Source organism: Lathamus discolor, chromosome 5, assembly GCF_037157495.1.
Source record: "Lathamus discolor isolate bLatDis1 chromosome 5, bLatDis1.hap1, whole genome shotgun sequence".
NCBI lineage: Eukaryota > Metazoa > Chordata > Aves > Psittaciformes > Psittacidae > Lathamus > Lathamus discolor.
This window is the reverse complement of record NC_088888.1, coordinates 61,985,446-62,013,209: the sequence shown is the minus strand read 5'-3', so window position 1 is coordinate 62,013,209 and position 27,764 is coordinate 61,985,446. Positions and strand designations below refer to the sequence as shown.

At 38.2% G+C, this 27,764-nt stretch overlaps 1 protein-coding gene across 1 annotated transcript; it reads right to left on the bottom strand.

Annotated features, from left to right (window-relative positions):
• Nucleotides 1–3,476: 3,476 nt before the first annotated feature.
• HDAC2 (histone deacetylase 2) lies at nt 3,477–27,173 on the bottom strand. The gene is made up of 14 exons (XM_065681043.1): nt 26,951–27,173; nt 19,452–19,564; nt 18,885–19,002; nt 17,891–17,965; nt 17,460–17,598; nt 15,353–15,494; nt 11,883–11,975; nt 11,665–11,773; nt 10,090–10,230; nt 8,473–8,581; nt 5,843–5,973; nt 4,830–4,985; nt 4,073–4,130; nt 3,477–3,864 (listed from the first exon to the last, which is right to left on the bottom strand). Exons 1-14 carry the CDS (start codon nt 27,000–27,002, stop codon nt 3,834–3,836), a joined length of 1,467 nt encoding a protein of 488 aa, XP_065537115.1. The 5' UTR covers nt 27,003–27,173; the 3' UTR covers nt 3,477–3,833.
• Nucleotides 27,174–27,764: the final 591 nt, after the last annotated feature.

Here is a 27,764-nt window from a genome sequence, read left to right as displayed (position 1 = left end):
GACAAAACATTCACAAACTCCTCATGAAGTGACAAAACCCATGTTCTACAAGACCCTTCATAAAATAATGGAGATGGTTGTAATAAATGAAATACAAGAAAAACATTAATAAAACAATCCTTCAGGATTGATAGCCAGCATGAACATTTGTAAAATATCTAATGTTATTCTTAGCTTTCAGATTTTTAAAATTGGATGGTGACCAACAGTGTTTGGAATAAGCAAAAAAAATATTTTCTTGGATAAAGCTAAAAGCAAATTATGCTTGAAATATGGATCAGCTCTTTAAGGGTGAGGGAAACAAGCTTCCCTCCTCCAGGCACAAACGCTACGCACAAAGGCATTAAAGATGGTCAGATCTTGTTAATCAAGTCTGCATGAGTGGTAAAATTATGAGCAGCAGCTTTTCTTCAAGGGGGAAGAATGAAATGCTTGTGCCGAGAACTGCATAGTTAATTCAAGGAAAGTTGACCAAGTAGTGAGGCTATGTACAGACATAAAGTTATATATTTTAGTATTACATCCCCCTTTAATGATAAGAAGAGAGCTTCATCAAACTTTAGCATTGTTGTTGATATGAGTAGCATTGATATGAGCAGCATTGTCATTTTCAATAGGTGATTGAGGATGAGGCAAAACAGTTAACCTTTTTGCTCATCTTGAGTGAGGATATGACTCACACATACTCCTGGATTTCATTCATACGTTATGAATTTATATTCATATTATGAATAGTCTCCACATTTTGCTGCTTTGTGCTGCAGTGAGCCAAGTCACAAGCTTAGATCTGTTCAATACTTTTTTTCTGGGAAATCCAGCTCATGAACAGTTCTTGATCTACTTGTAATGGTGGCAGGAATTACAAGGTACTTGACCAAGAACCCTGTAATAGATATGAAGAAGGCATATAACAACTTTTAAAAAATACTAATACCCTGCAAATATAGATATATATGTTCTGTTCAGTTCTAAAAAGTGAAAACTTCTGTAACAAAATGCAGAGTGCCAAATTCCTTACAAATATAATTCCTTACTGTATCACTGACCTCTCCCCATCCTCTTGATACAATCGTACAGCTTTCCTACAACTTTCACAAATCCAACTTTTATCCTCTTTGCCCTAGAGATGGCAGGTGTTAGATTCACGTGGGAGACTGCACACGTGCTCCCAGATGTTGTCTCTAAATCCATAGTTCAATCAAGAAAAGTAAAATGCAGCAAGTCCTTCCCAAGCCTGTTAGGTCACAAAAAGCATCTCTGAAATTGCAGATACTCTAGGAGGTGTCCAGAGTATATGATCCACTGAAAGAGCAAATAAGTTAATTTCCACAACAACCTCCCACCTCTCTCCAAGTACTCTTCCCCATTCTTTTGGAAGTCAACTGCAATCCAGACTCTCTTACAACACACTAAGGCTGCAGAAGGGCTACATGATATTAGAAATGTTAAATGAAAAGCCTTTTTCTTCTTATCAAAAGAAAAAAAAGAGGAAAAAGAAAAAAAAAAGTGGGCTGATCCAATTCAGGAAGAGGTAACATGAGACCAGAGCAAGGCAAGCACACCACTGGGCCAGAGCACGGACCCAGAGCATTTTGTACCTTAACTACCTCCACTCAAAACAGAAGCAGCAACACTTCATTCCAGCAGTGCCCATGTGGTGAAGAGGTACTCAGTCTACGAAAACCAAACTGACATCAAAGAATTTGTTGACAGCAACAGACTCTTTCACAGTAAGAAACCCTACTAATATATCCCTTTAAATACTTCCAGTTTACTGATTCTATACTTAGTCTTCATGCACAACAGAACCAGCAATTAATCCACAACCTCTTTAAAATTAACAGCATCTTAAACCACAGAGAATCACCATCTTCCAGCTAAACTTCAGGCTCTAAAAGGTAGCAAAGACTTGGAACAGGCAATGAAGAGTTCATACTACCCTCTATAAAACTGAATTGTAAGGCTTTTCTGTAGTCATATACAGGAACAAGTTAGCATAGTATTTAAATAACTGGGCAAATTTACTATTAAAAGATTACTATGCAAATATCAGGGAAGCACTGGTCAGCTCAACTGAACTGCAGTAAAAAAATTAATTTTATTTTCTAATACAGCATCAGACAAACTGTAACGGGAGTCATATGCGTATTTTCCCGGAAAGAAGAATACAGCACTACTACAGGGGTGGTGAAAAATCCCACGTTTAAGAATCTAACCCTCATTAAGTTTACCCAAGAATCCAAATAGAAGAGTTAAAGATGAAGTGTCCAGAAAGATTAAAAACCAAAACAACAAACAAAAAACAAACCCAAACAACAAAAGCCCCAGCTATATACTAAAAAGCCATTAACAGAACTTTTGCCCTCCTACGTATTCAAGCAGTCCTAGCTTTACTGAAAGTTATTCATATTAGGGAGGGGAAAAAGGGGAAAAGTCAAATTACTCAACACATGACATGCCTACATAAGAGACTTCAGTGAATATACCATTTGGACAGAACTGACATGGTTATGTCTGGCATGACACGCTGTGGTATGGAATACCCCTTTGGCTAGTTTGGGTCAGGTTGTCCTGCCCCTGCTCCCTCCCAGCTTCCCATGTCCCTCCTCACTGGCAGAGCATGAGACTGAAAAAGTCCTTAATTGGAGTGAAGATTACTTAAACAAGAACTAAAAGCATCAGCGTTATCAGCATTGTTCTCAGGCTAAAGTTGAAAACATGGCACTGCATCAGCTACTAAGGAGGAGAAAAATAACTGTTGCAGCTGAATCCAGGACAAGAACAAATGCACAAATAATTTAAATTAGTGCACGAGAATTTTCACATGAATTAAATCAATTAAGCCACAGACTACAACCCCAGAATTTAATGGAGAATAGGTTAAAAAAGTAGTAAGATGAATTTTTATTTTAAAAAGGGAAAAAGATTGGGTAGCAATGTGGTTCTGTGAACTTCTGTGCTCACTGCTCTGAAATCCTGATACCAAAGCTTGTTCATTTCATTAAACGCCAACCTACAAGACAACAGCTGTAGACTGAGAAATAAAAAAAAAAATAAAAAAAATAAAAGGGATGCATGCACTCAGGTCTGTTTCTATTCAGGCACTAGGACTATGAGTCAGTCTTCTGGGTAGATTGGGATGGTGGAAAAGGTTCTTGGACAGTACAAGGCACATGACTGCAGAGTTGTAACTTTTAAATTAAAATGCAAGTCCATTCAAGCACCTTATGCCAACATCTCTCTACCCATTTATTCAGCCTGTTAAAATTTCATGTATTCATTTTCCCATACATTTGTTTGCACCCCACGCAGAAGACAGTGAAATGTGTGGAGTCACTGAAAGCACTACAGTTCAATCTGTGTGCTCTCCAGCTGTCCATTTAACTCCACTACTTATTCACAGGCAAGTGTAAACCTGCTTATTTATATACAGCTTTTCCTCTTTGTAGTTCAATGAAAGACAAAGGACAAGCAAGTACAATTTTTCTTTTTTTTTTTTTTAATAAAGATAAAATTACAAAAAAGGTAAAATCAGCTCAGGAAAGGCAAATTACTTTAATAGATCAGTTTAGACATTTAACATAATAACTCACATCCATTTTTAAATACTATTACATAAAGCATGGTGAAGAAAAGAATTTCTGCCTCATAATTAGAAAACTCACAATACAACTTGCCAAAAACCAGAACAAAGCCGTTTGAAAATAAATACGGTCCATGCCAAATAGTACAAAATGAAATCAGCAGTCTCTCTCCATAAGAAAACTTCCTTCTTTTAGGTATTCTCCAGCTCTAGTATTATGTTCTGCAACTGATGAGAAGCTATCTTTTGTTCAAGGATTGCTGAGCTGTTCAGATTTTGCTCTGCAAAAAGGCAAAAATAACCTATTAATTTGTTTGATTTTTCAATTAACTGTTTTAAAAATGCTATTTTAATTACTACTGCCATGAGTCTAAAATATTTAGTATTATGTGGAACTGAAAGTGATCTCTCCAGAATTTAAGATATTATAAAGTACTGATTTAAACAAACACATCAAAAAGGTGACATTCATTATTAATTAGTGTTTACCCTTTGGCATCTGTCTTTTCACCACTGCTGTCCTTGGATTTATCCTCCTCCTTAACATCTGAAAAATAACAAGATTTTAAATATTTCAAAAGATGCAAGAAAATCTTAAAACACTTTGGAAGGAAAAACAGTGTGACTTACTCCTAGCTGGGGTTAACTAGCTTTTAAAAGAAGTCACTGGTTACATATAAGCATAGAGTATGAACTGCATCCTTCCAAAGGAGTGATGGGGGCACAATGCCAAATGATTCAAAATACCTCGAGGCAAGGTCTCTCTTGACCAGCCATAACGAGGGCATGCAGTAACAAAACCTGACTTCCCCCCTGTGGTAGTCTTGTAGCCCTAAAACACAGCCTGTTCTTGAAAAGTCAGTGTAATTTGAAGGACTCCTATCTCCCATCCCACTTCTGTTTCAGAGAAAGTCAGCTGGGACCACCCCACAAAAGCAAACAGGAACAAACCCTTTGTCTAATGTTTCTAAAGCAAGAACTTTAATCCCCGTTTTCATTAAACTATACAAATCCCTGGCTGTAAGATTTCAAATTTGTGAGGAAGCAATAACTCTTGGCATAAACTACTACTCTGGTCTGAATAGCTGCATGTTGAAACTCACTTATTTAAAATAGATGCTTTAAATATGATGTAAAAAATAAATCATCTCAACAGCTAATTAACTTAAAAAAAATGCATCTTTCTCCTGGAAGAACTGACATCTGCAGTTCTAAAATGTAGGATGGAATCACACCAGAGTCCTACCTGCTTTTTTGTCCTCCGTCTCTTTTTTGTCTTCCTCTATCCTGGCTTTCTTTGCACCTTTCTTATGATCTGCAACATTTCGTCGTCCACCTTCCCCTTCATCTTCAGAATCTGAAAATTCCTCATCACAGGCTATGCGCTTATCAGATGCTCGAACTAGGATTCAGAGTTAATTTAATTGAATATAAAACCCAATTACAACAGGTCTAACAAAAAAGAACTATCAAATTAAAAAATATAATCATTTAATGCTGATGAACCAAATTATGGATGCAAATACTACCTTTCAAGATACTCTGGGACTCTCATAATGGCTTATGAATATAGCTTTACAGAGACACAGGGGTGGACTGGTAGTATTTTAACATTTAACAAATTAATTTCAAATACTGAAAACTATATCACAAGAGAAAACATTGTTTAAACAGTTGAGAAAATGGACAGTGCATCAATAAGAACTGAAGATGGTTTCAATCACCATCAAAACAAGGTTAAATGTAGCATGAAACTCTAGCTGAAAAAAAACTCATTATCCATGTAAAGGCTGATGGTAATGAAATGAAAGGTAGTGTCACAAATGTGGAAAACCTCTCCCCCAAAAAGCAATATTTTTGTTCCTTTTTTTAAGCACTTCACATTATGGAGAAATATTCCTATTTTCTGTGAATAGCAGAAGACAGAGGTGAAATACTGTATTCCTTTAGTTAAAATTCACCTGAGACTTCTGGAGTATCTATTTTAGATTAGCAATAGCCACTGTTTCATAAGAATTTCAAACCCCTGTACTCTTTCAGCACTTCTTTAGACCCCTTTTAACAGGTTTAGATGTGTGCACAGATGCCACCTTAAGACCAGCAAAACTGACACACCAGTGGCAAATTTTTTTACTCAGGAAAAAGAAAAATAAAAATTGCCAGTCTTCCAATACTACACTACTAGGGCTAAGATTTAGACCAATTAAATCTAAAAAGACACTACTTGGTCATGTTCTATCATGAGAATGTATTTCTTACTAGAAATGCGTTTGTCTGGATCTTCTCCATCCTCATCACCACTGTCTTCGTGAACAGCATCTTCAGGAATGGCCTGCATCTGTACACCAGGTGCATGAGGTAGCATACGCAAGTTTTCAAATAAGCGTTGCCTACAAGTAACAAGCAAGGAAATTTATTACTACACAAAAGTAGCTCCTGCTTGGATTTTGTATTAGATTCTGAAAACTCTGCATTCAAAGTTGACCTGCTTTGCTTTACAGTTGCTGTTTCATTGCTCAATTAAAAAAAGGCACGCCAATTTCAGAAAGCTTCCATCCCTAAGAGATCATTAGTATCCACAGTGTACTCGAGCATCAATTTCTCTGACCTTTTTAAACACTTATTTCAATCAACTACCATCTTTAGTTCCACCACTCAGGGTCAGCACAAGTCCTGGCCACTTGGGCTGAATCAAGTGACAGTATTACTCTGTAAGTAGGAAGCTGGATAATAAGCTACCTTCTAGTTTGTCAGAAAGTCAGACTCTTAAAGCATAAAGACTTCCCAACTACATGTAGCAGTGATATCAGGGTCAAAACCAATCCATCTGCATAAAATTTTCTATTGTCTGTTTCAGGGAGAACAGAAAGGCATACTCTCTGTCCAAGCAACCTTATGCAATGGACTCCACACTCCAAAGCACAGGAACAGGAAGGACATTAGGCTTCTCCTGGGACTCAAGACTATTATTATGAAGAAGCCCAAGCACACAAAAAGGTTTGGAAAGTATCAAATATCAGCATTTATAACAACTGTCTTAGTATCCTTCTGCACAACTTGAAGAGCCAAAGCTTAACTGGTGATTTTTTTTAAATCCTTATACTCTTTGCCTCTGTTTAAATCACATGACCTGGCAAAGGAATTTTGCCAATCCAGGGTGTCCCTAATGCTAGGTCTCTAAGAAAGCATACAGCTAACTGAAGGAGGATTCTCTGAAATGATGGGTTACTGCTCTTCTTGTGGGTGCCAATATGAGGATATGACATCATATCTCTGTCAATAGAAAACACAGTCTGTGCCCAAGAAAGTGTTAAGAAACAAGTTCTGCACCCTACTCGCACCACAAAAGCTCAACAATACACAAATATATAGCAAGCAGCCTGGCAGATCACCAGCTGGAGCACTTAACACTACCACAGAGAAATTCTGCAGAATTACATCAATGAATAGATGCATGTGTCCCCCCTTCCCTTGCACATTATTAAAAACTAACCCCCTTCATTTGACCATGATTTATATATTTGCATTATGAACACTGATATATAGAATCATGGAATAGTTACGGTTGGAAAGGACGTTAAGATATGTAGTTCCAATCCCCCTGCCATGGGCAGGGACACCTCACACTAAACAACGTCACCCAAGGCTTCATCCAACCTGGCCTTGAACACTGCCAGGGATGAAGCATTCACAGCTTTCTTGGACAATGCATTCCAGTGCCTCACCACCCTTACAGTAAAGAACTTCCTCCTTATATCCAATCTAAACTTCCCCTGTTTAAGTTTTAACACATTACCACACCTTGTCCTGTCACTACAGTTCCTAATGAAGAGCCCTCCCCAGCATCCTTGTAGGCCCCCTTCAGTTACTGGAAGGCTGCCATGAGGTCTCCACGCAGCCTTCTCTTCTCCAGGCTGAACAGCCCCAACTTGCTCAGCCTATCTTCATACAGGTGGTGCTCCAGTCCCCTGACCATCCTCGTGGCCCTCCTCTGGACTTGTTCCAACAGTTCCATGTCCTTTTTATGTTGAGGACACCAGAACTGCACACAATACTCCAAGTGAGGTCTCACGAGAGCAGAGTAGAGGGGCAGGATCACCTCCTTCAGCCTGCTGGTCACACTCCTTTTGATGCAGCCCAGGATACGGTTGGCTTTCCGGGCTGCAAGCACACACTGAAGCCGGCTCATGTTCATTTTCTCATCGACCAACACCCCGAAGTCCTCCTCTGCAGGACTGCTCTGAATCTCTTCTCTGCCCAGTGTGTAGCTGTACCTGGGATTGCTCCGACCCATGTGCAGGACCTTGCACTTGGCATAGTTAAACTTCATAAGGCTGCCATCAGCTTGGCAATGAGCACTTCTCAAACCATGTGGATTTGTCAAACCAAAGTCAATCAATTGCCTGCACACATACTGCTATCTTTCCATAGTTTTGGATGTCCAAGCTCACATGTGACTTTTTATTTTTACAGCTGACAGATAGAAAGGATGACAATCTCAGTCTGTGTTTTGACATGGAGCTGAGAATTAGAAATCCTAATCATCAAGGCATACCAGCCTCCTTCCTGGTGGGATAAACTTTCTACAAAGTTATAAGGGGAAGCCAAGTACAACAGTCACATCTCTAGAGGGTGGAAAAAGTAAAAATGCAAGCTGGGTCTTAAATTTTCATATTCATAGGCATAGGACTTCACAAGCATATATACTGTTGTAGGAAGAAACTTCTAAAAAGTTCTTCTTACAGAAGTGAAAAATATATGTAAAATCTATTCAGCATTTATTTTTAGATTGTAAAGAGAAAAACATAGTTTTAAAAAACACCCTAACAAACCTCTAGACAAATGTGGTTTATATGACCTACTTGACAAATAAGATAATCACTACTTACTTGATCTTTTCCATATATTCTGGTGTATTCTGATTAGTCATATTCGAAGGACTAATATGAAGCTTGAAATCTGGTCCAAAATACTCAAAGTAGTCATTGTATGGCAACTCTATAAACCAAGACACAAAAGACATCTTTGTGACCCCAAAGATTTCAAACATTTTAAATGCAACAATTGTTTTAACAGGATTTTAGTTAGAGAACTATCAAACCTGAAGCGTTCAGGTAAGCAATAATTAAGTACTGCGTAAACTGTTCAGTATTTTCCCTCCGAATTATTCAGTAAATCAGCTCAAATTTGTTAGCAAAATACAAAGAACAAGAGCAAGTTCTACTGCAATCATGTTAGAACATACACTGGAACAACATACATAGATTTGAGAAAATAATTAAAAATGCTACTTCTGCAGGAAAGAGAAGATCAACTGATGATTTCTTATGGCTGTTTTCAAAATCTATCCAGTTCAAAAGGTTTAAGTGTGCCATTCAAAATATTCCTTCAGTAAAATATGCAATACTCAATACTAAGCTGACAATTACAGCTAGCTCAACATCCACGGTAAGTGAGTGCGGCACAGCGATTCAGTGATGTCCATGTCTGTTCATTTCCCCCCTTCCCTTGCTTTTTATACTTGCACACATAACTGTCCCCTGACTGGAACATCTAATCAAAGTTATTAAAAAACTTCAAAACCTTTGACTGAGAAAGTTATTCAAAAACCTCAAAAACTTTGACTGACAAAGAATATAAATTGATATGCACAATGAAAAATATACATCTTGAAAGGTACTGTCCAAATATTCTTTTCTCACTGAAGGAAGCATTCCACTGAAGTCAGACGGAAACACTATGAATCCAGCAAGAGATAAATGAACAGCAAAAGCTTATCAGGAAAAGCTGCAGTCCAACACGAAAAATGCTGGTGACTGATGCGCAACAAACCAGTCCAAATAATTTTGTAAAAAGACATTCCAAAAACATGTCCAGAAATATATTTGGCCAGAACTAAATGGAGTGCAGGACCTTTGGGGATCTTCCTTAGAGAAACTACTTCATTATATAACTATGCAAAAGGCGTCCACTATTGCTTTTTTGGTTTTTAAATTGTTTTAAGATAGCTTGTTTAGGCAAAATTGTGTCAAATGAACAAAGTCAATATACTTTCACAGTTACTTTTAAGTCATGGATACAATGAAGAAACAGTTGTTTTACATAGTAAAACAGACACCTGCATACTTATTAATTTCTTTCGAATAGTATGTCTGTGGTGCCCAACTTACTCAGATCTACCCATTACAATAAAAATGCACGATATATTCTATCATACTGATGACATTCATATTAAAAATAGTTACAAGTAAGGTTCTGTAAGTTTTAGATGTTTTGAATTTTCAAAAAATGATCCAATCATTTAAAAGTTTTGCCAAGGCATAAAAGAAGACCCAAATTCTTATGTTTATTTAGTGCATAAGCTACTTAAATTTTATTGTCTAAATCCTAACAATAACATTCTACATTGTTTATTTTAAACAGATGCTTAGAAATATTATCTGTTTACTTAAACCCTCTCATGATTATTCTTTTAAGAAAATATTAACTTGGGTATTAATATTTACCATTAGGAATTTCACAATCTAAGGCAACAGCAGTTTCATATGTCCAGCATCGAGCAACATTACGAATTGTATATCCTCCTCCTCCCAACATCAGCAATGGCAAGTTAAAAGTTTTTACAACTTCCACACATTTAGCATGACCTGTCAAACACAAAAAGAGTTGGCAATATATGCAAAATATCTATTAAAGAGAAAAATATATAATTAACTATGTAATAAGACATAAGCAGTTGCACTTATCACGTAAGAACTGTATTGATTCAAGTAAAACAGAACTGTCTCCCCCTAGAACTAAGTACAACCTCACAAGAAGTCAAGACCTACAGATAAGAAATGTACAAAATACATTGAATATTATCTACCCCAGTCTTCAGAGACTTTGCATGATGAGCTATCACTGCTTTTCTGAAATGCTCTTAGGCAGTTTAGCCTTTTGTCTTTTCGTAACTGAAGTCAACACACAGTAACAAATCTAGGGACAATTTCTCAGGTCAAATGCAACAGGGAAAGAACAAAAAACAGTAAATCAGTTACTTGGTCCTTTCTACTTCTAAATTTGAACCTGTATTAGAGGTTGCTAAGTCTTGCTTACAGAGTGAACTGGTGCCAAGACAGTACACACTCCAGGGAGATACAGCATACTGAAAGGCATCTGTAGGAGGCAGCAGCTCTCTTGGTTTCCAAGATATGTTAGATGGAAAAAAATCTGAGCTGTATGAGCAACTGAAGTAGCTTTGCCACCTGGTGCAAATCAAGAAAAGAACCCTGAAACACTGCAGACCCAACAGACACTATACTGCATTTTGTTGCCTATAAAACTCTTAATTGCCTCATTAAAAAAAAAAAAAACAAACCCAAGAAAACCCAGAAAATAAATGATTCAAGTAGGCTGGATTCAAGGCTTAGCAGAAGTTCAACATACATGTAAAGTATTATTAATTACAATCAATAAGAAGAGTAATATTTATGTTGTTTATTAAATCAGCATCTCAGCCCAATTTTCAGAATCACTTTTTTTTTTACTAAAAGTGTAAGGAACACTGAAGAAAATTAATCCTGTAGAAGTTAATAAAAATGTTAACGTAAGACTCAGTGTAACAATAAATACCAATACAAACTTAACAATAATAAGCGTTTTCATTTCAGGAATACCTATTTTACACCCAACAGGTGTTTGATGTTTAGTATCAGTAGTCCTACTAAGTGAACCACTATTTTTTTATTCACCCATCATAATAAGTGTTGCAGTAGGACAACTCTTCTTGTCCTGTCATTTCGGAACATTGCTTTAAAGCTACAGAAAGCCTGTGCATAGAAGAAAGAGAATCACTTGAGTGGCTAGAAAGAACACAGAAAACCAAGCTTAACTGTTTTAGATGGACAGAAACAAAGAGGCAACTTCTGGGTTTCTTTTGGCCACCCCTGTATAGCAAAGAAAGAGGTGATTAATCATAGCAATGAACAAAATCTTTGTGACTCCAGTCCTCATCATGCAAGTGTCTTGAAAAATAGTATGAAGGGTAGAGGTTTCTATTAAATAAAAGTTACAGGCAACACACACACTTTTCTGCTTACCTTTAACAGTAAGATTAAAACACCCCAGCCTGTCACCAGACAGTGAATCTGCTCCACACTGTAATACCACAGCACTGGGCTGGTACATCTCCATTACTTTGGATATAATCTATAATCAGGATAAAACACCAATTAATTCATTAATTAATGTTATGGAAATATGCTCACAATATTGAGCAACCATCCTTCTAGAGAGCTTAAAAAAAAAAAGTACTCACTGGTTTGAATATCTGTCCATATGATTCATCATCTATACCATCTCTCATTGGAAAGTTGACAGCATAGTATTTGCCTTTTCCAGCACCAATGTCCTATATAAGCAAAGACGACAAATGCTTTATTACAAACACAGAAGCACATGACGGTATAATGGGAAAACATCTACACAGGTCCACTGAGCCATTTTGTACCATTATTCATGTCTGCGAGATAAAAAAAAAGGTGAAATACCTTACTTGATTCCTATTCTCCCATAAAATTATTTTGTAGTGTAGGAGTTGTATACCAAGTTTGCCATCAGTACACTCGATTGTTTTAATTCAAAGATTTAAGACAAAAAAGACCTAAATGTATCTCATCTGTTTCAGATGGTAAAAACAGTTAAGCAGAAACAGCTTAAAACCTAAAGATCCCTGCTTGCCACTCATTCCTATTTCTTCCCTTTAGCTCATCACTAAGACAGAAACTGATCCAGTACACTGAGCAGTTTTCTGCCACTAGTAAAGATGCAGTGGGGAAGATAATAAGATTTAATCTGTTCAGTTTGACTGTAAACTACCATCAAACACCAGCTCTACAAAAAGAGCACACTTCAGGCCCAACCTCCTTGAAAACCTACAAGGCACAAATACTGAACTTATATTCAACTTCTCAACACTAGCTATTGAAATAGTCATGGACTTTTTCCTCTTCCTGAACAAAGCCTCCTTAGCAGTGAAGGCAACAGTAACATTTCACTTCCAGTAACTATCTTTCACTAGGGGAGGGTGTGTGCATGTTTGCGGGGAGACACAACACGGGATGGGGATGGGAGAAAGACAGAACATGAGGACAGGGACAAATGGCCCAATGCAGCATAAACACAATGTTAGCAGTTGACTTTTTTTTCTTCTAGCACGTTATTATTTCATAGCATTGCAAGATTAGTGACACTGAAGACCCCTGCTGAACTAAAGTTCTGGCTGATCTGGAGCATAACAGTTACCCAGAATCCCCCCAAATGCATTACCTAGGCTTCAAATGCTGATTTTTCTGAGGTGACATTGCCTTGCTTTCCAGATTAAAACAGCAACAAAAAAAACCCAACCCACACAACACAAAAAATCAACCAAAAAAAGGAGTCATTAAATCGATTTTATCCTAGAACATAAAATAGCCAAATGTTCACACAATTTCCCACTAAACTAAGTAATTATCTTTCAGCCTCAGCTACGCAAGGGACGTTTTCTCTAACTGATACTTGCATTGGTGATAAACACCAAAGAAACAATATAGCATTATAATAGTTGCCCAATCATCAACAGATCAAATTTCCACATAGAACCTGGGCCTCTACGTAGTACTACAGTCTCAACTGACCTATCTACTTAGAAGGTTAATGCTACTATCTAAGATATGTAGAAAATCAAATAACTTCCTAAGGATATTGGAAGTTCAGATGTGCAATACCTTCAGTAGAAAAATGAAAGAATGCAGCTGAACTAGACAACTTCTGTAAGCTACACTGATAGAGCTGAAGTCACAAAACCATCAGCTGACGCATGATTTATTCCTGCATCAAGTAAGTGTAACCTGATAAGCAAATTAGACCAAATAACTAAAGAATTACAGAAACAAACCTGAATGGAGCCCACTGACAAAAAAACAAAGCTCAGATTTAGCTTTTAAACTTCATGCAAATAACCAGCAACAGTGTATCAAGCTGAGCAGAAGCAAGCAGCGCAACACCAGATTCCAGAAGAAACACTGACTTTTCAGAGAAATAGTTCTCCCTTTAGTTCAATTAGTTTTGCAAGCTCTGGAGATCGGAAAAAGCTAATTTTTTTTTTTCCTATGGGGATATAATAATTGCAATAAAGCCTGCTGAAGTCCGTATGCAGGGAATGCTCATTTCAAAATACTAGCTAGCAGCACAGAATAAAAGTTACTATGCCTATAGTACTGTTTGTCCCTGACACTCTACTGAAAAAAATCCCAGTAACACACAATATTCGTCTATTTATTTCAACTGTGTTATCTTAAAATTCTTTGTCCTGGGTGTGGTGAGGCGAAGAGTCCATAAATTTCTGTGTCAACGGGAAGTGCCATTTCTAAAAAGCCAAGATATCTAACCCTTAAAAAAAAGGAAAATAAATCCAGCCAAATTCAGCAACAACAGCTTGTCATGATAAACATCCTGGTCTGAGCTGCTTTTTTTTTTTGAAGCACCACTACCACCTTGTGGCCAGAGAAATTAAACCACATGGAAAAAAGCCTTATCTGATTTCTACCTACATCAATTTAGAACACAGTTTAACAGTATCTAATCACCATAATAATATCTGGCTCCAACAATCATACTGAAATGAAGGCTTAGCACCTCACTGATTTAAAGCTCAACTTAAATTTACTTCTGGGTCCTCTGGGTATCATCAGCACACTGGGAAGCACACATTTCAGGAGTATTAGCATAAACACAAACATCTACATCACTTGAATCAATTTAAAGGTAGTAAGAAAACAGCAAATTCTTTCCTAACGTAGCAGTTCTATAGGTCAACTTTTCAGAAGTGCTTACAATTTAAAAAAAATTACTAACTGTATGCATAAATTAACGTACAAACTTGCTGACACCAGAGGAGTGACTTACCCACGGAGAGCCTCTGGTAAGAAGTTTTATCTAAGAGTTCGAAGCTAGGCTTAATTAATATATTAATCGCAATACTTTAAATACTCATTCAAGTTGTGAAGTGGAACAATTTCCTGTTCTAACAGACAAAAGAGTCTAACATGATGAATGACTAGCAAATTTAATATGAAGGGCCAGGAAAACTGGTTTCCATTCTCAGCTTTGCCAGAGATTCTACATCTTAAATAATTCTTCACAGGCCCATGCTATAAGGCTCAGTACACAACTGTATGTGGGGTATACTAAAGTTCTTCAGCAGTGAGCATCAAGAGAACTTTATGACATAAGAAATACTCAAAAAAATGAGTCAACTATATTACCAGGCAAATAGAACATAAGCAAATTCAAGCTGCAACTAAAGCTTTGTGACTTTGCATGAAGTTATTCTAAGATTTGAAATAAATTTTGAAGCCATGTGATCTCCAAACAGTTACTTTCCACTGCACATGCAGAACTGAAACAGTCATTATAAATACACCACAGTGTCTTCTTAGAGACATTTCCAAAATCTGAGTGAACTAAACCACTCATACATTTGAACTAAAATTTCAGAGAATTTATCCAGAAGTGAAGGTGTCAATTTCACAAAGAAGTGAATAATTTACTTTCCCGCTATCCTGGGTTTTAATTTTTTCCCCTAAGGTTCTTCAAGTCTATCACTCTAGACTAACATACTTTCAGAAAAGTTGTTGCTGTATATTATTACTGGACAGTTACTGTAACCTAGTATGAAAACAGTATCTACAAGCAAGACCACAAGGAAGACTTTATCACCTAATGAAATTTCATATTCAGCCTTACCCTAAGGTCCCCTGTGCCTGGAAAATATTCACCATACTTATGGAATGATACTGTCATGACACGATCTGTAGTATAAAATGCTTCTTCAACACCATCACCATGATGGATATCAATATCAATATACAACACTCTTTGGTGATACCTAAAAAGAAAATATTGTATGAGAAATCATCATTATCTGTTATGTTCATAATATACCCTTACCTAACAAGGAAAAACCCAATGATAAAAAACAAACAACACCACCCAATATTATGATCATTTTGATGACTTTGGTAGAAGTCACCATATGGTCTTAGAATTCTCAATATAGTTTAGATAATAATGAAAGTAAGTTCATCTTCATAAAAAAAAATAAAATTAAGTATGCGATTATATTAGTATTTACCCCAAGTTGTATCACCTCCTAGAAGCTATACCTTGTGTTTCTGTCCACACCACTTTTGGTTGTTCGCATCTGCTGAATTCACCCTTTTCATAGGACATTTCTTTCTGCCTTCTCAATAATTATCAACACAGACTATACTAAAACACCTCTTACTGCATGCTTCAGACAGCATAGTGCCAGAAGCAGGAAGAACCCATGATCCATAAGCCCACAAAATATTAAATTTAAATACTTATTTTCTATCTAGTTTTCTTCTTCACCTCTGCTACTTGTACAGATAGGCACATTCTTATTTCCAGGAGTATCACCCTTATTATTAGCATGAACTTATTACACTACCACTTAGTAGAAACCAGCTGTTTGAAGCCTCAGACAACAGAAAGTATTCCTTAAATTCTACCAACATCAGAAGATGCATTTCCATTATGCTTTGCATACTTCTAGAAAATGTGAATCTGAGCAACCATAATTTCAGGTGGGCTAAGATTTTTCACTTAACAAGACACTGAGCAGGACAGTTCCTTATGGATATATAACCCATAATTGTTTGAAAGTTTCTTTCCTTCACAAGCACATTAAGCTAAGAAGTTTGAGACTGGACCACAGAAAATCGTATAGCTTTTCTCAGACTGCAGAGACAGACCCTGAATACATGCCTTACATTAAAATTATGTTAACATTGACTATTTGTTGGTGCATTTAGAAACCTTTTTCACCCTTAAAACACACTTCCAGATTACAGCTGCTTCCCCCATCCCTCACCAGCAGACTCAGCTGTTACATTCACAAGAGTCAAATATCTGGAATATTTTTTGTAATAAATGAGATTTATGTGTTATTAGAAGAGATACAGTCCCCTGAAGCAGCACAAGTAACACTCAGGATTTGAAATTTTAGTGAAGCATTTCTGCTTGAAGTTAATTATGCGACCACTTTTTCATTACTCCTCGTTTTTTTATTTTGCAGTCACAGCAGCACAGCTGTTATTTAATTATTTATTCATAACAGCCACATTAATTCACGTTAACAATCTTAGTGCATGACAAGCTTACAAGTTAACAAGCTTAGTGCATGATCTTCCCTGAATATTCCTGTTTGGTTTAGCAGTAACTCAAATGATAGGGAACAAGCAGGCATACTGAGAAACCAAATGGGTGTATGATTGTGAGCATAATGACTGCCATAAGGGGCCAGGGCAGTGATCCATCTAGCTCACTATCCTGTCCCCATGAGTAGCAACAGGAGAGTAACATTTACAGAATGCATGTAAGCCTGTCCATTTTCTGCAGTCTGCTACCCTCATTCTTCTCTCACCATCCAGAACTACAGCATATGGGGTTTTAGAGGGTGCATCATTGCTTGGATGTTTAACATCCATTTACAGACCTCTTGTCCATGATTATGTTTAATCTCTTTTTTGAATCTGTTGTTGCTGTCTGCTTCCTTCAGCCTCCTGTAGCAGCAGGCTCCAGAAGTTAAGTATACTCTGTGTAAAGAAGTACTTTCAAGTACCTGTTTTAAGCCTATCTCCTATTAGTTATCTTTTCAGCTTGTCTGTATCTTCTTGATAAAACCAAACGGGGCAAAGCTTGACATTTTGTTAATTGAAACTGTACAACATGGACGATGAAAACTCGCTGAGATAGTATTACAATCCGTATCTTTAGATACTTAAATACTTGAATTTGACACTTTATCTTGTTCCCATCATACACTTACTTCAGTAACTCAAGGATAGCAAGCACAATATCATTGACATAACAGAAACCAGATGCCTCTGATTTCTTGGCATGGTGAAGTCCTCCAGCCCAATTAACAGCCATGTCTGTCTGTTGTCTGTTCAATTTTACTGCCCCAGCTGTAAAAAGACAAACACAAAAATTAAAGGAAACGCAGTTAGAAACTTATAACAGCCTTTAAATCTGTTGAATAAAATAGTAGATTAATTTTTAAATAAATTGATCCTAGGTCTCTTACCAAGATACTTGATCCATTCCACATTTCAGGCTGTAACTGACTTAAAGATTATTATCTCTTTCTTTAAGAAGAGACACATATTTGCTTCAGTTTTAAATATGCTATCAAAGTTTTAAGTTGCTGACATAAACATAATAAAGCTACAAAACAGCTGGCAAACAACCTTTACTTACCAACAGAGCCTCCAGTTGACAGCTGACAGAACTCAAACAGGCCATCAAATACAGGACAATCTTCTCCAACATTAACTGCGTAAGAAATGTAATACTTTTCAAAAACACCATTCCAAATCCATTGCTATATGCACGGATAACACAGATGCAAGCATAGTTCATTCAACATTTTAACTACTCCTACCCGAGCCTCATTTTTGTTAAATTTTATCACCGAAACCAATGTAAAGTCTTCTTAATCTGAGATGACTCTAAACTATTTATATTTTTAGTTTCCATGGGAAGCTTTGTCTCCTTGGTAAGAAAAAGTTAGATCATTTTTAGATTTTGGAAGAAGTCTGATTAACATACATCATGTTAAGAAATGCACAATTGCTTGGAAAAATAATTTGCTGAGACTAAGGCATCATAAAGAGGTTACAGTACTGCTTTTTAAATTTATATAATAGCTGTCAAACTGCATTCGTAACAGTACTTTGAGCCTATTCTTATAATTAAAGGAATAAATTAACAGAAAGTGTGAACAGTGAATAATGTACAATTTTTACTGTCCAAGAGAAATGAGTATCTCCTTTTCTTGACATAAAACATTTTCATACATAGATTTTTACTTCTCTTCTAAAAGCCATTCTTTTTTTCAGAAAGATTTTGCATTAGAACAGATTTTAAGACACTTTCACAAACTTAAGTTTAATCTGTGCATTAAGCCTGCAAAAATTATTACTTCACATCTAGAATACACCCTATGAAACGGGAAGCAAAAAATCCTTCCATAAAAGAACATTTTTGCCAAGATGGCTGCTTTTAATAGAAAAGTCCCCAAATTAGTGTAGCTAAAGGTAGGCATATGTTAGTCTTGCTACAATACTTTTCTAATCCACCACTACCACCATGAAGCCATGTTCATACCTCTGTATCAGTAAATACTGAGTTTTAAACAACACTTAACCATCAAAGTATGTACACATAGAGTTAACCTAATATTGACACTTACATCTCTGCATCTGCTTGCTGTACTCAGACATATTGTCAGGCCTTATTGATCGGAGAAATTTGATGTATTCATCACTATGGTACTTGGTCATTTCTTCCGCAGTAGCTTTGTGGGGTCGCTGATGACAAGAACAAGTCATAGAAATAATCAAGAGTGCTCTGCAAAATCAGCTAAGAACTTGCTAAAACAGACAGTTCTAAAGAAAACTAATTTGAAGGGAGGCCAGTTAAATTGATAGCATTGCTGCTTTACACAAAACATACTCTGTTTTTAGTATACAACTTGATCAATTACCCCAATGTCTTTCTAACACCTCAGCCCCCAACCACAGAAATACTGGTGAAAATTCTCTACTGGGGCTCTACACTTCTTCGAGACATGGACAATAATGTGCAGTCCTCACCAATTACAAAATATTGCTTTATTTCTAACAGAGACCTCTGAAGAGACTATTTAAGTATTTGCTATTTCCACTTCCACTTTTCTCCTTTTATTTGTGTGAGAACACTTGAAGCCCTTTAAAATAATTTAAAATGCTTTGGTGGACATTCCACTGCTTATACTCACATAAATTTCCATTTTTCTGTATAAGCCATAATTTAGCAGCAAGTTGTGGGTCATTCGGATCCTATGAGGTTTCATCGGATGCCCTTGTCCATAGTAATAGTTTCCAATATCACCTGTCAGTATCACACAAATGAATAGCTATTACAAAGCCATTTTTTAATTGTTACTTACAAGAATTATTCTCAGAAAATAAGCAAGTAGGTATGATTCCAGAAAAAAAAAAAACCTCAAAACATTAAAAAAAAAAAAGCTATGAAAAAAAGGAAGGCAAATCTATCAAGTTTTACTACAAGCAGACAGTAGTGGGAAGGCAAAGATGCCTACAGGATGTGGTTTCCAATCAACAGTGAAGAAAATAGTGGGACAGCACTGAAGAATAAATTATAGGAAACAGAACTGGAATTAAGAGGGGAGCAGAAACTACTGATGACATAGCCACACTATACCACAACAGAGGCTGCAGCAAAGCCTACCACTTTGCAGGAGCTGATCTGAAGACACCCTCCTCAGCCTGCCCTTAACTATTAGCCCTAGCAGCTACATTCCAGAAGCTAGCTTAGGATCCATTGCTGCAATCACATGCACAAATATTCCCCAAACATCTCCTTGCTAGGGATCCACAGTAGTTTATTAACAGAACCTGCAATTCAGATTAGCCCAGCTCTGTCAAATTGAAGAGCAACTCGACACACAATAAAGATAACAAGTCTGACACATTATTTCTAAGAAAAGAATGGTTACTATCACAGGCTAGAAAGATTTCCCCCAGCTTGACTACTGTTAGAACATACACACCTCTTTCCACTTTGAACACTGATATTACTGAGACATGAACCTCTTTAAACAGAACTAGCAATCCATATGTTTCTGGAAACTTAAGAGAAGCCCAAAAGGTATGTCCAACTGTCAATGGCCTTCAGCTGCAGAATTCCGTAACAACCATTTGCAATAGTACCTATTATTTTTGACCAAATTTCCTGGTAAGATTACTGAACCTTTTACTTTTGTGAATTTACTTAGTGAATTTTTACTTTTCTTTCACATCCTCCAACATGCTTTGCGTTGTCCACTGGGAACAAAAGCAACACTGTTTTCACAATGTCATACTATTTTACAAATTTTGTTAATCAGAGATAAGAAGTAGCACTGCTACAGAGCACCTTTAGTTTCATCTCTTCAACATAAACTTCAATTCAGGAGGAAGGGAAAATGCCAGTTGCAGTAGCATCACCAACTACCAAGAAAAGCAAGCATTATAGTCAGATAACATCTCAAAGCACTCTAAACCCCAGCTTTCAAAATGATGAGGAGAGTAAGGACACTCAGGAAAACAGATATAACCTAATGTAATGTAAGATGAAATTATCTAGAAAAACAGTCACTCAACACCTAGCTCTTAGCAGTCCCGCAACAACAGAAATACCAAGTTTTAGCATTAAAAACTTCGAAGAACTTGGTCCTACTAATTTAGGAACTGAGGTGGATGATTAGCACTTCCTGTCAGTTATTAACACCTGGCATCTTGCAGATACTTCTTGCAAGCTCGCAATTTTAGTCACAGGCAGGTCAAGAGCAAAAGGTATTGAGAATATAACCACCTTTCTTCCTACCAGGAAAAAAAAAAAAGAAAAATATTTCCAAGCATCTCACAAAACAGTACAAATTTGGAATTTAGGAAAGATCTACCACAGCTCTTTAATGATTAGAAGATGTAAACCAGCCATTTACGAGGCCTGCTTTGCTTTGTGAAATTAAGTCTCAGATTTACAAAACTTCAAGCTATCAACAGCTTAAAATTTTGAAATTTTTAAGACAATAGTGACTTTCAATAACATGATGCTTCTGAGCAAATTGAATTCCAAATGCATCCGTGGTTTAAAGAATGTATATACGTCATACTTATTTTTTTCTTAAACAGGTCACTTTAATTTTAACTAACTTCAGCTTATATAGTCACTGACATTTTACTCAGAACATTGATGGATAAAGAAGCAGACCATGAAGAATTATTTTCCGTCTTATGTAAAACATAAGATCTGTTATTCTCCCTTATGTAAGAGAATAAAAAAAGGTAACGAGCTTCCAAAATATACTTGCAACATATCCTTAGATATACTGCAATTGATCAGTTAAACAAATTCAAAATATACATGCCATACTCTTCAGTGTATGTACACTTAAAATATAACCAATCAATTAAGCATACCTTTTAATTTTCACTTTATTTTTTACCAGAAAGGAGAACTTCAAAAAGAATTTGCAAGTCGGTAAATTAAACGGTAGCTTATTTAATCAAGTAGACCTGTGGGTGAGTATCTAGCAGAAGCATATTAATCTTTCCATATTAGACATCAGCAGTAATGACTAACAATAGATAATAGTATACACATTAGCAACAGGCAATATGATATACACCTTTCAGGTCTTAGCATCACTAGCAAAAAAAAAAAAAAAAGTGTTTTGGCATTAGCCTCATAAAAAAATAAATTAGACATGTGGACAAAAAAGCCCATGAAGTTTTAAGGGACTGTTGCAATGTGCATGTTAGCAGGAGTGGGGAAAGAAAAGGTACAGAGGAAGCTCCACTTTCTTCATTAGCACCTTGATTTCCAGCCAACAACACATCACAAAAGGCAGCCATCATCCTGTGGTGAAGGCAAAGGTGTTAAAAGTCTCTCCTTTACTCAGTGAAGAAGATGCCCTTCCTAGTACAAACACTTTATCCACAACTGAGCTAAAAAGTTCTGCTCATAGTGCCAGACAAACTCTGACTAGAGTATAGTATATATGAGTATATGAAGCCAAGTGCACAAGACTAGTATTGCAGACAGTATGAGTATTTAATCTTACATTTGTCAATACAGAGGTAAAAATCATACAGAAGTGTACAAGAAATGAGCATATGTTATATCACTCACCAGTATGGTTGCCCATGGGAAGTGCAAAACAACATAAATTAAAAAGGAAATGGAGGGAAAACATGCAAAGTAGTATATGCAGAAAGTTGGCAAGTCTATCAACCTTTCACAACAAGGCTTCAAGGACTCAAATTTACTGGTTAATACCAGTAAAAATATCAGCTAAATGGCTCTCATTGAGAAGGAACAACATAATCTCCAGAAGTTGAATCCTTAACTGAAAAGAAATAAACCAAGAGCCAATTCTAGCATGAGCTTATTGTCCTGCAGCGTTCACCACAAGATTCAAAACATAATACCTACAAATGACCAAAAGAGCTACCTGAAAATTCAGTTTTAGCATACACCATCATGTTTCGGGTTCAAATATATATATATAAAAATATTATTATTTCTCAATTCATACAAGTCACTTGCCTAAATTCTGAAGAGAGCTACCAAATAAAAATAAACCTACATGACTCATTTGCTGAACATAAGTTTTAGACTAGTTTTAGAACTTTTCTATCGAAGACTTCAGCAAGGTCTACAGATGTCAAATACTTCAATACACAGAAAAATACAAGATACTACATGCCCTAAAGTAACTTCAGTTATGCCTGACAAGCACATAACCAATAACAAAAGTTGCTATGTCCCCCCAAAAGTATGTTAGTCTCCCTAGTCATGCAAACTACATAGAAAAACAGCACCTTTAAATTACCCATGGCAGAACAGTCTTGAAGACCTGAACAAAGAGGCAAGATATGACATTCACTTATCTTTTTTGATACTTTGTAACTTGTAAGTTACATTACTTTGTAACTTTGATACAGATAAGATTGTTATATACACTGACCATATCTGCTTATTTTAAGTACAGTTACTACAAAACCATGAGGTATTTCAGAATGGCACTAACTGCTGCAATGGAAACCACACGAAAAAAACACAAAGAAATCTTAATAGCAGTAGCTACATTTGGACTTGCTTTACTCATGTAACAATGAATGTAAAAAAGATCATTAATGCCTGATCAGTCCAACAAGCATCTATTCAACCAGGCCTAAAATTACTTCACTAGCACCTGAAGGGCTGGTTTGGGTCGTCTGTTTTTCTTTTTTGTTTGTTTGTTTTGTTGGGTTTTTTTTGCTAGTTTTTAAAGTCAAGCAGGCAGCATAAGATTAGCAAAGCTATGACTTTTGATCCCTGAACAGAGGTTGGACATCTCCAATGTGTTTGGAAGCCACTGTGCAAAGCACTGATGAATTTCTGTGAAACCCTTCATTTTAAGTTCATTTTATTTGCAGACATAAGCTTTAACTAGAAGTGCTAATGTACTTAAACAATGTCTGAATATAGTAGCATTCTGCCCTATTAAAACAGGTTTAGTCTCGTTTTTATGGGTGGGACCAACCACATTCTGAAGCAGATCTCAAATTTTTCATGAAGGGTAGAGCCTTTTGAAAACCCACATTACATTATGCACAAGCAGCAATCTAAACAATACTGCCAATGCACTGGCATGGAATGAATACACTTATTAACTTAACCATGTTAGTTGTGTGATTCCCCAGAACTGTGCTTTGCTGTAAAAGCAGAATTGAAAAGACCATTTAGGCCCTGTTCTCATTGCTAGGGGCAACTGTACAACATATACCTATCTTAGAAGAGGCCACTGAACTACCTGAGCCAAATGCTGCAAGGCTGTGGCAATACCCTGGAGACACACCCTAAGAAGCTAAAATAAAATATTACATCCTTCCTTACTAGCATAGTTCTAAGCAGCGTGAAGAACAGACTTCACTAAGCTATGGCCATATGTACATTCAGACTAGAAGCATTTATTAAACATATTTCAGACAAGATGACAAAAGTATTTTAATCTGTACATTTCTAGTTCTTCCCACAGCACACTGGTGCAAATTTAAACAAAATTCTTGATGTGAGCATGATCACAAGTAATGCTTCTGCAAACTGGATGTGGCTGACAGTCTATTACAAACTGCAGAAAATTAAATCGCACTTCACCCACCCAAAGTTTTATTGGTTTCAGGTACAATGTGCAGGCTATTAAAACTGTTAATTATCAGAAAGAGTTAACAGAAAAAACTTGGTGACAGGCTAATTTAAAAAAGCAATTTTATCTGACAACACTGAGTTTCACTAAAGTATGTACGAATTTATTGCATCTTAGGAGATATGCACGTATGCTTCCAGTACTTTTCAACACTTTGTAGTGTATGCTTTTAAAGAAAGAGAGTGCAAGTGTGCACGGAGGGACAATTATGACCAAAAAATACTCATTTACTTCAGTTAGGACAACCTTGGAGATATGTTACTGCCTCAGTTGTAGCATCTATGAGTTGAGGTATCTATGGATTCTTCTGGCTTTGGGTTAAGACTTCCAATGTTCCTTGTGCTTTGATTCAAGACTTTGCTGGTACAACACAGTTACAAGATACTCAGAATTGCCAGATGAGCAACAAATTAGCATCAAAAGTACTTACTGCAGGTATTACCTCAAAAAAGAGTTATTAGAAGAAATTTTAAAGTATTCAGAAACAGTGTAGATGAGGCCCTCAGTGACATGCTTTAGTGGTGGACTTGGTAGTCCTGAGTTAATAGTTGGACTTGATGATCTTAAAGGTCTTTTCCAACCTAGTTGATTCTATTATTCTATTTCCAAAAGAATGCAAGATAAATTCTTGCCTTTGGCAGTAAATAATAAGACATCAAAAGCATTCCAAAGCTGTACCTTTCTGTCACATAGAAAGCACTTAATTTTTTTATAATCACTTTTACAACAGACACTATTATTGTTAAATACATTCCTCCTAGTTTACATACTTTGGCAAGATATGAGCTACAACTGCTTTAAGTCGCCATTATGCTGCCACCCTCAAACTTATTCCTTCTGCAGTTTCTCTCTCCTCTTCAGTAGTATAGCTTTTTGGCTGTTAAGGGAGTCTGATGCTAGCAATGAGTATCAAAACGTAGGGATAACAGAAAAACTGAAGCTACCAATAACTAGTCAACTACAGCCACCTGACAACATAAAAAAAGGAAAAAAGAAAACAAGAAGATATCATATTGATAAAAAAACTTAAACAAACCCAAAATCAAACCATACAAACATTTGCAGAGAGAAAACTTATAAACTATCATTGCATCTTCCTTTCAACAAGAAAGGCAAAAAGTGATACCTGTTCCCTAAGAAAAGTAAGATCCATCCTCACCAAAATTATCCCTAACAGGGGCCTCCTTTCCCCTTCAGGCTGAACAAAGAATCGGAGCTAGCAACAAAGAGAAGGGGGCGGCAACCATCAGTCTGCCTCCTTTAGTGTAGTAAAACGGAAGGCAAAAAAAAAAAAAAGTCCCCACAAGGTCTGCCATTTCTAAAGAACGGCAGATTTGCTACAGCAACAGACACCTTTGATATCTTAGTAGGTTTAGCCATTCGTCTTCAGTTCCAAAACGGTCAAAGCACCAAAGCAACCTTAACCTCGGTTTCCCGACTATTACCAATGCCAGTCTCAGGCGCTAGCATAAAGGACTGCTACAGTAGGAGGCAATTTTTTAAAAACGTAAATAAAACCCTAAAACTCTCAGCTAAATCTGAGTTTGCCCTTCTAGTAAAAAAAAAAAAAAAAAAAAAAGGAAAACCAAATGCAATCTCTAGAAGAAAAAAGCTCTCGCTGCTGTGGCCAGACAGAACCAACAACCAAGTTGCTGCAAACAGCTAAAACTAAGCAGAAGCTTCATGTGCTTTTCCGACGCTACTGACAATGCGTATCACAAGCCGCTGCGTCCTCACCAGAGAGGCGTGCAAACTTAGAAGGCCTCCAAGCAACTCCAATTTCACTATTATTAAACACCTACGCACACAACTTTCGTGTTTGGCTGGAAGAGAGGCCCGCGGAAGCCAGAACTCCACCAAACGTCCACTCCAACGCATATTCGCTTAGGGAGGTGGTGGGGGTGTTTGGGGAGGCAGAGACCCCGCTGCCTCCTCCGCACGAAAGCCAGAGGAAGGGGAAGGCCTCCGCGCAGGAATCACCAGGTGCCCGAGCTACACATGGCCTAGACTTTTTGCAGGGGAGGAGCTAGACACGGCAGCGACTCCAACGGCTCTGAGCTTAGCGGATGAAGGGGAGTGTCCCAACTTTTCCTCTTTTTTTTTTTCTTTGGAGGGGGAGTACTTATGGGGGGAACAATAGGCACAGCGGTCACGGCTGGGCTCGTCAGCCGCTCCGCGGCAGGACGGGCAGCCCCACAATCCGCACCTCGCTCGGCTCCAACCCCCGCCCCCAACACTCCTCGCCGCCCCTTCCCCCACGCCCGGAGGCCCCCCGGGACTCAGCCCCGCAGCGGGCCCGAGTGCGCAAGGCCGACGGCAGGAGTGGGGCGCAGCGGCGCAGGTGGAGGCGACGGAGACCCCCGGCCAGGGCCACCATGGAGCCGGGAGAGGGGGCTTGCTCCGCAGGGGAAGGGGCGCCCGCAATAGCGGAGTACTGGGGCAGACAGCCCACCCCAGACAGCCGTTGGAGGGGCTTCCCTTATCCTCACGCATACACGCGCTCCCGTGCCGGCCCCGCTCACCGTCATAGTAGTAGCAGACTTTCTTCTTGCCGCCGCCCTGACTGTACGCCATAGGGCTGCCGAGCCGGGGCCGGGGGAAGGGAGCGGGAGACCGAGGCGAGCGCCGAGCCGGCACGGAGTGAGGGCCCTAGAAGGCGGACGCGGGAGAGCGGGAACTCGCGACGCCGGGCCGCGGGCAGCGCAGGCGAACCCGACCATCGGCAGCGGGAGGGGTGAAGCAAACGGGACGCGCCCAAGCCGCCGCCGCCGGGGGAGGAAAGTAGAAGAAGGAGGCGGAGGGAACACGTGCAAGAGAGCGCTGGCTCTCGCCTGCTTGTCCTTGCCCTCCTGTCTTAGTCAGACACACAGTCAGGGAAGGAGCCAGCGGGAAGTCTTCATAACCGAATTATTGGAGGAAACTCTCTCCTCGTACACCCCCGCGCCGCGCAGTGGTGCAATCCGCCGGTGGGCTCTGTCCCCGCCCCTCAGCGGCGCTCCCCGTGGCGCATGCGCTAACCTGCCCCTCTTCTGGCGTGGAACGGGTTGGGTGGAGAATGGCGGCTGCCGTGGGGAGCAGGAAACGTGCACCTCAGCGAGCAGCGGGGCCTTTCCCTTCTCAGGCGTAGAATCACAGCGATTCCCCTCAGCCACCTCACTTGGGAACGGGCGGGTGGGAGCGCGGGGCGGGTGCTCGACGTACTGTTGGGGGGGGGGGGGGTTCGTATCGTGTGCTGCTCTCTCGCCCCAAAGCGAGATGTCACGAAGTCTGCCGTTATCCACAACTAGACTGTTTCTGTTGTGGTGGATTTGTTTGTTTGCTTCAGTACTGGAGTTG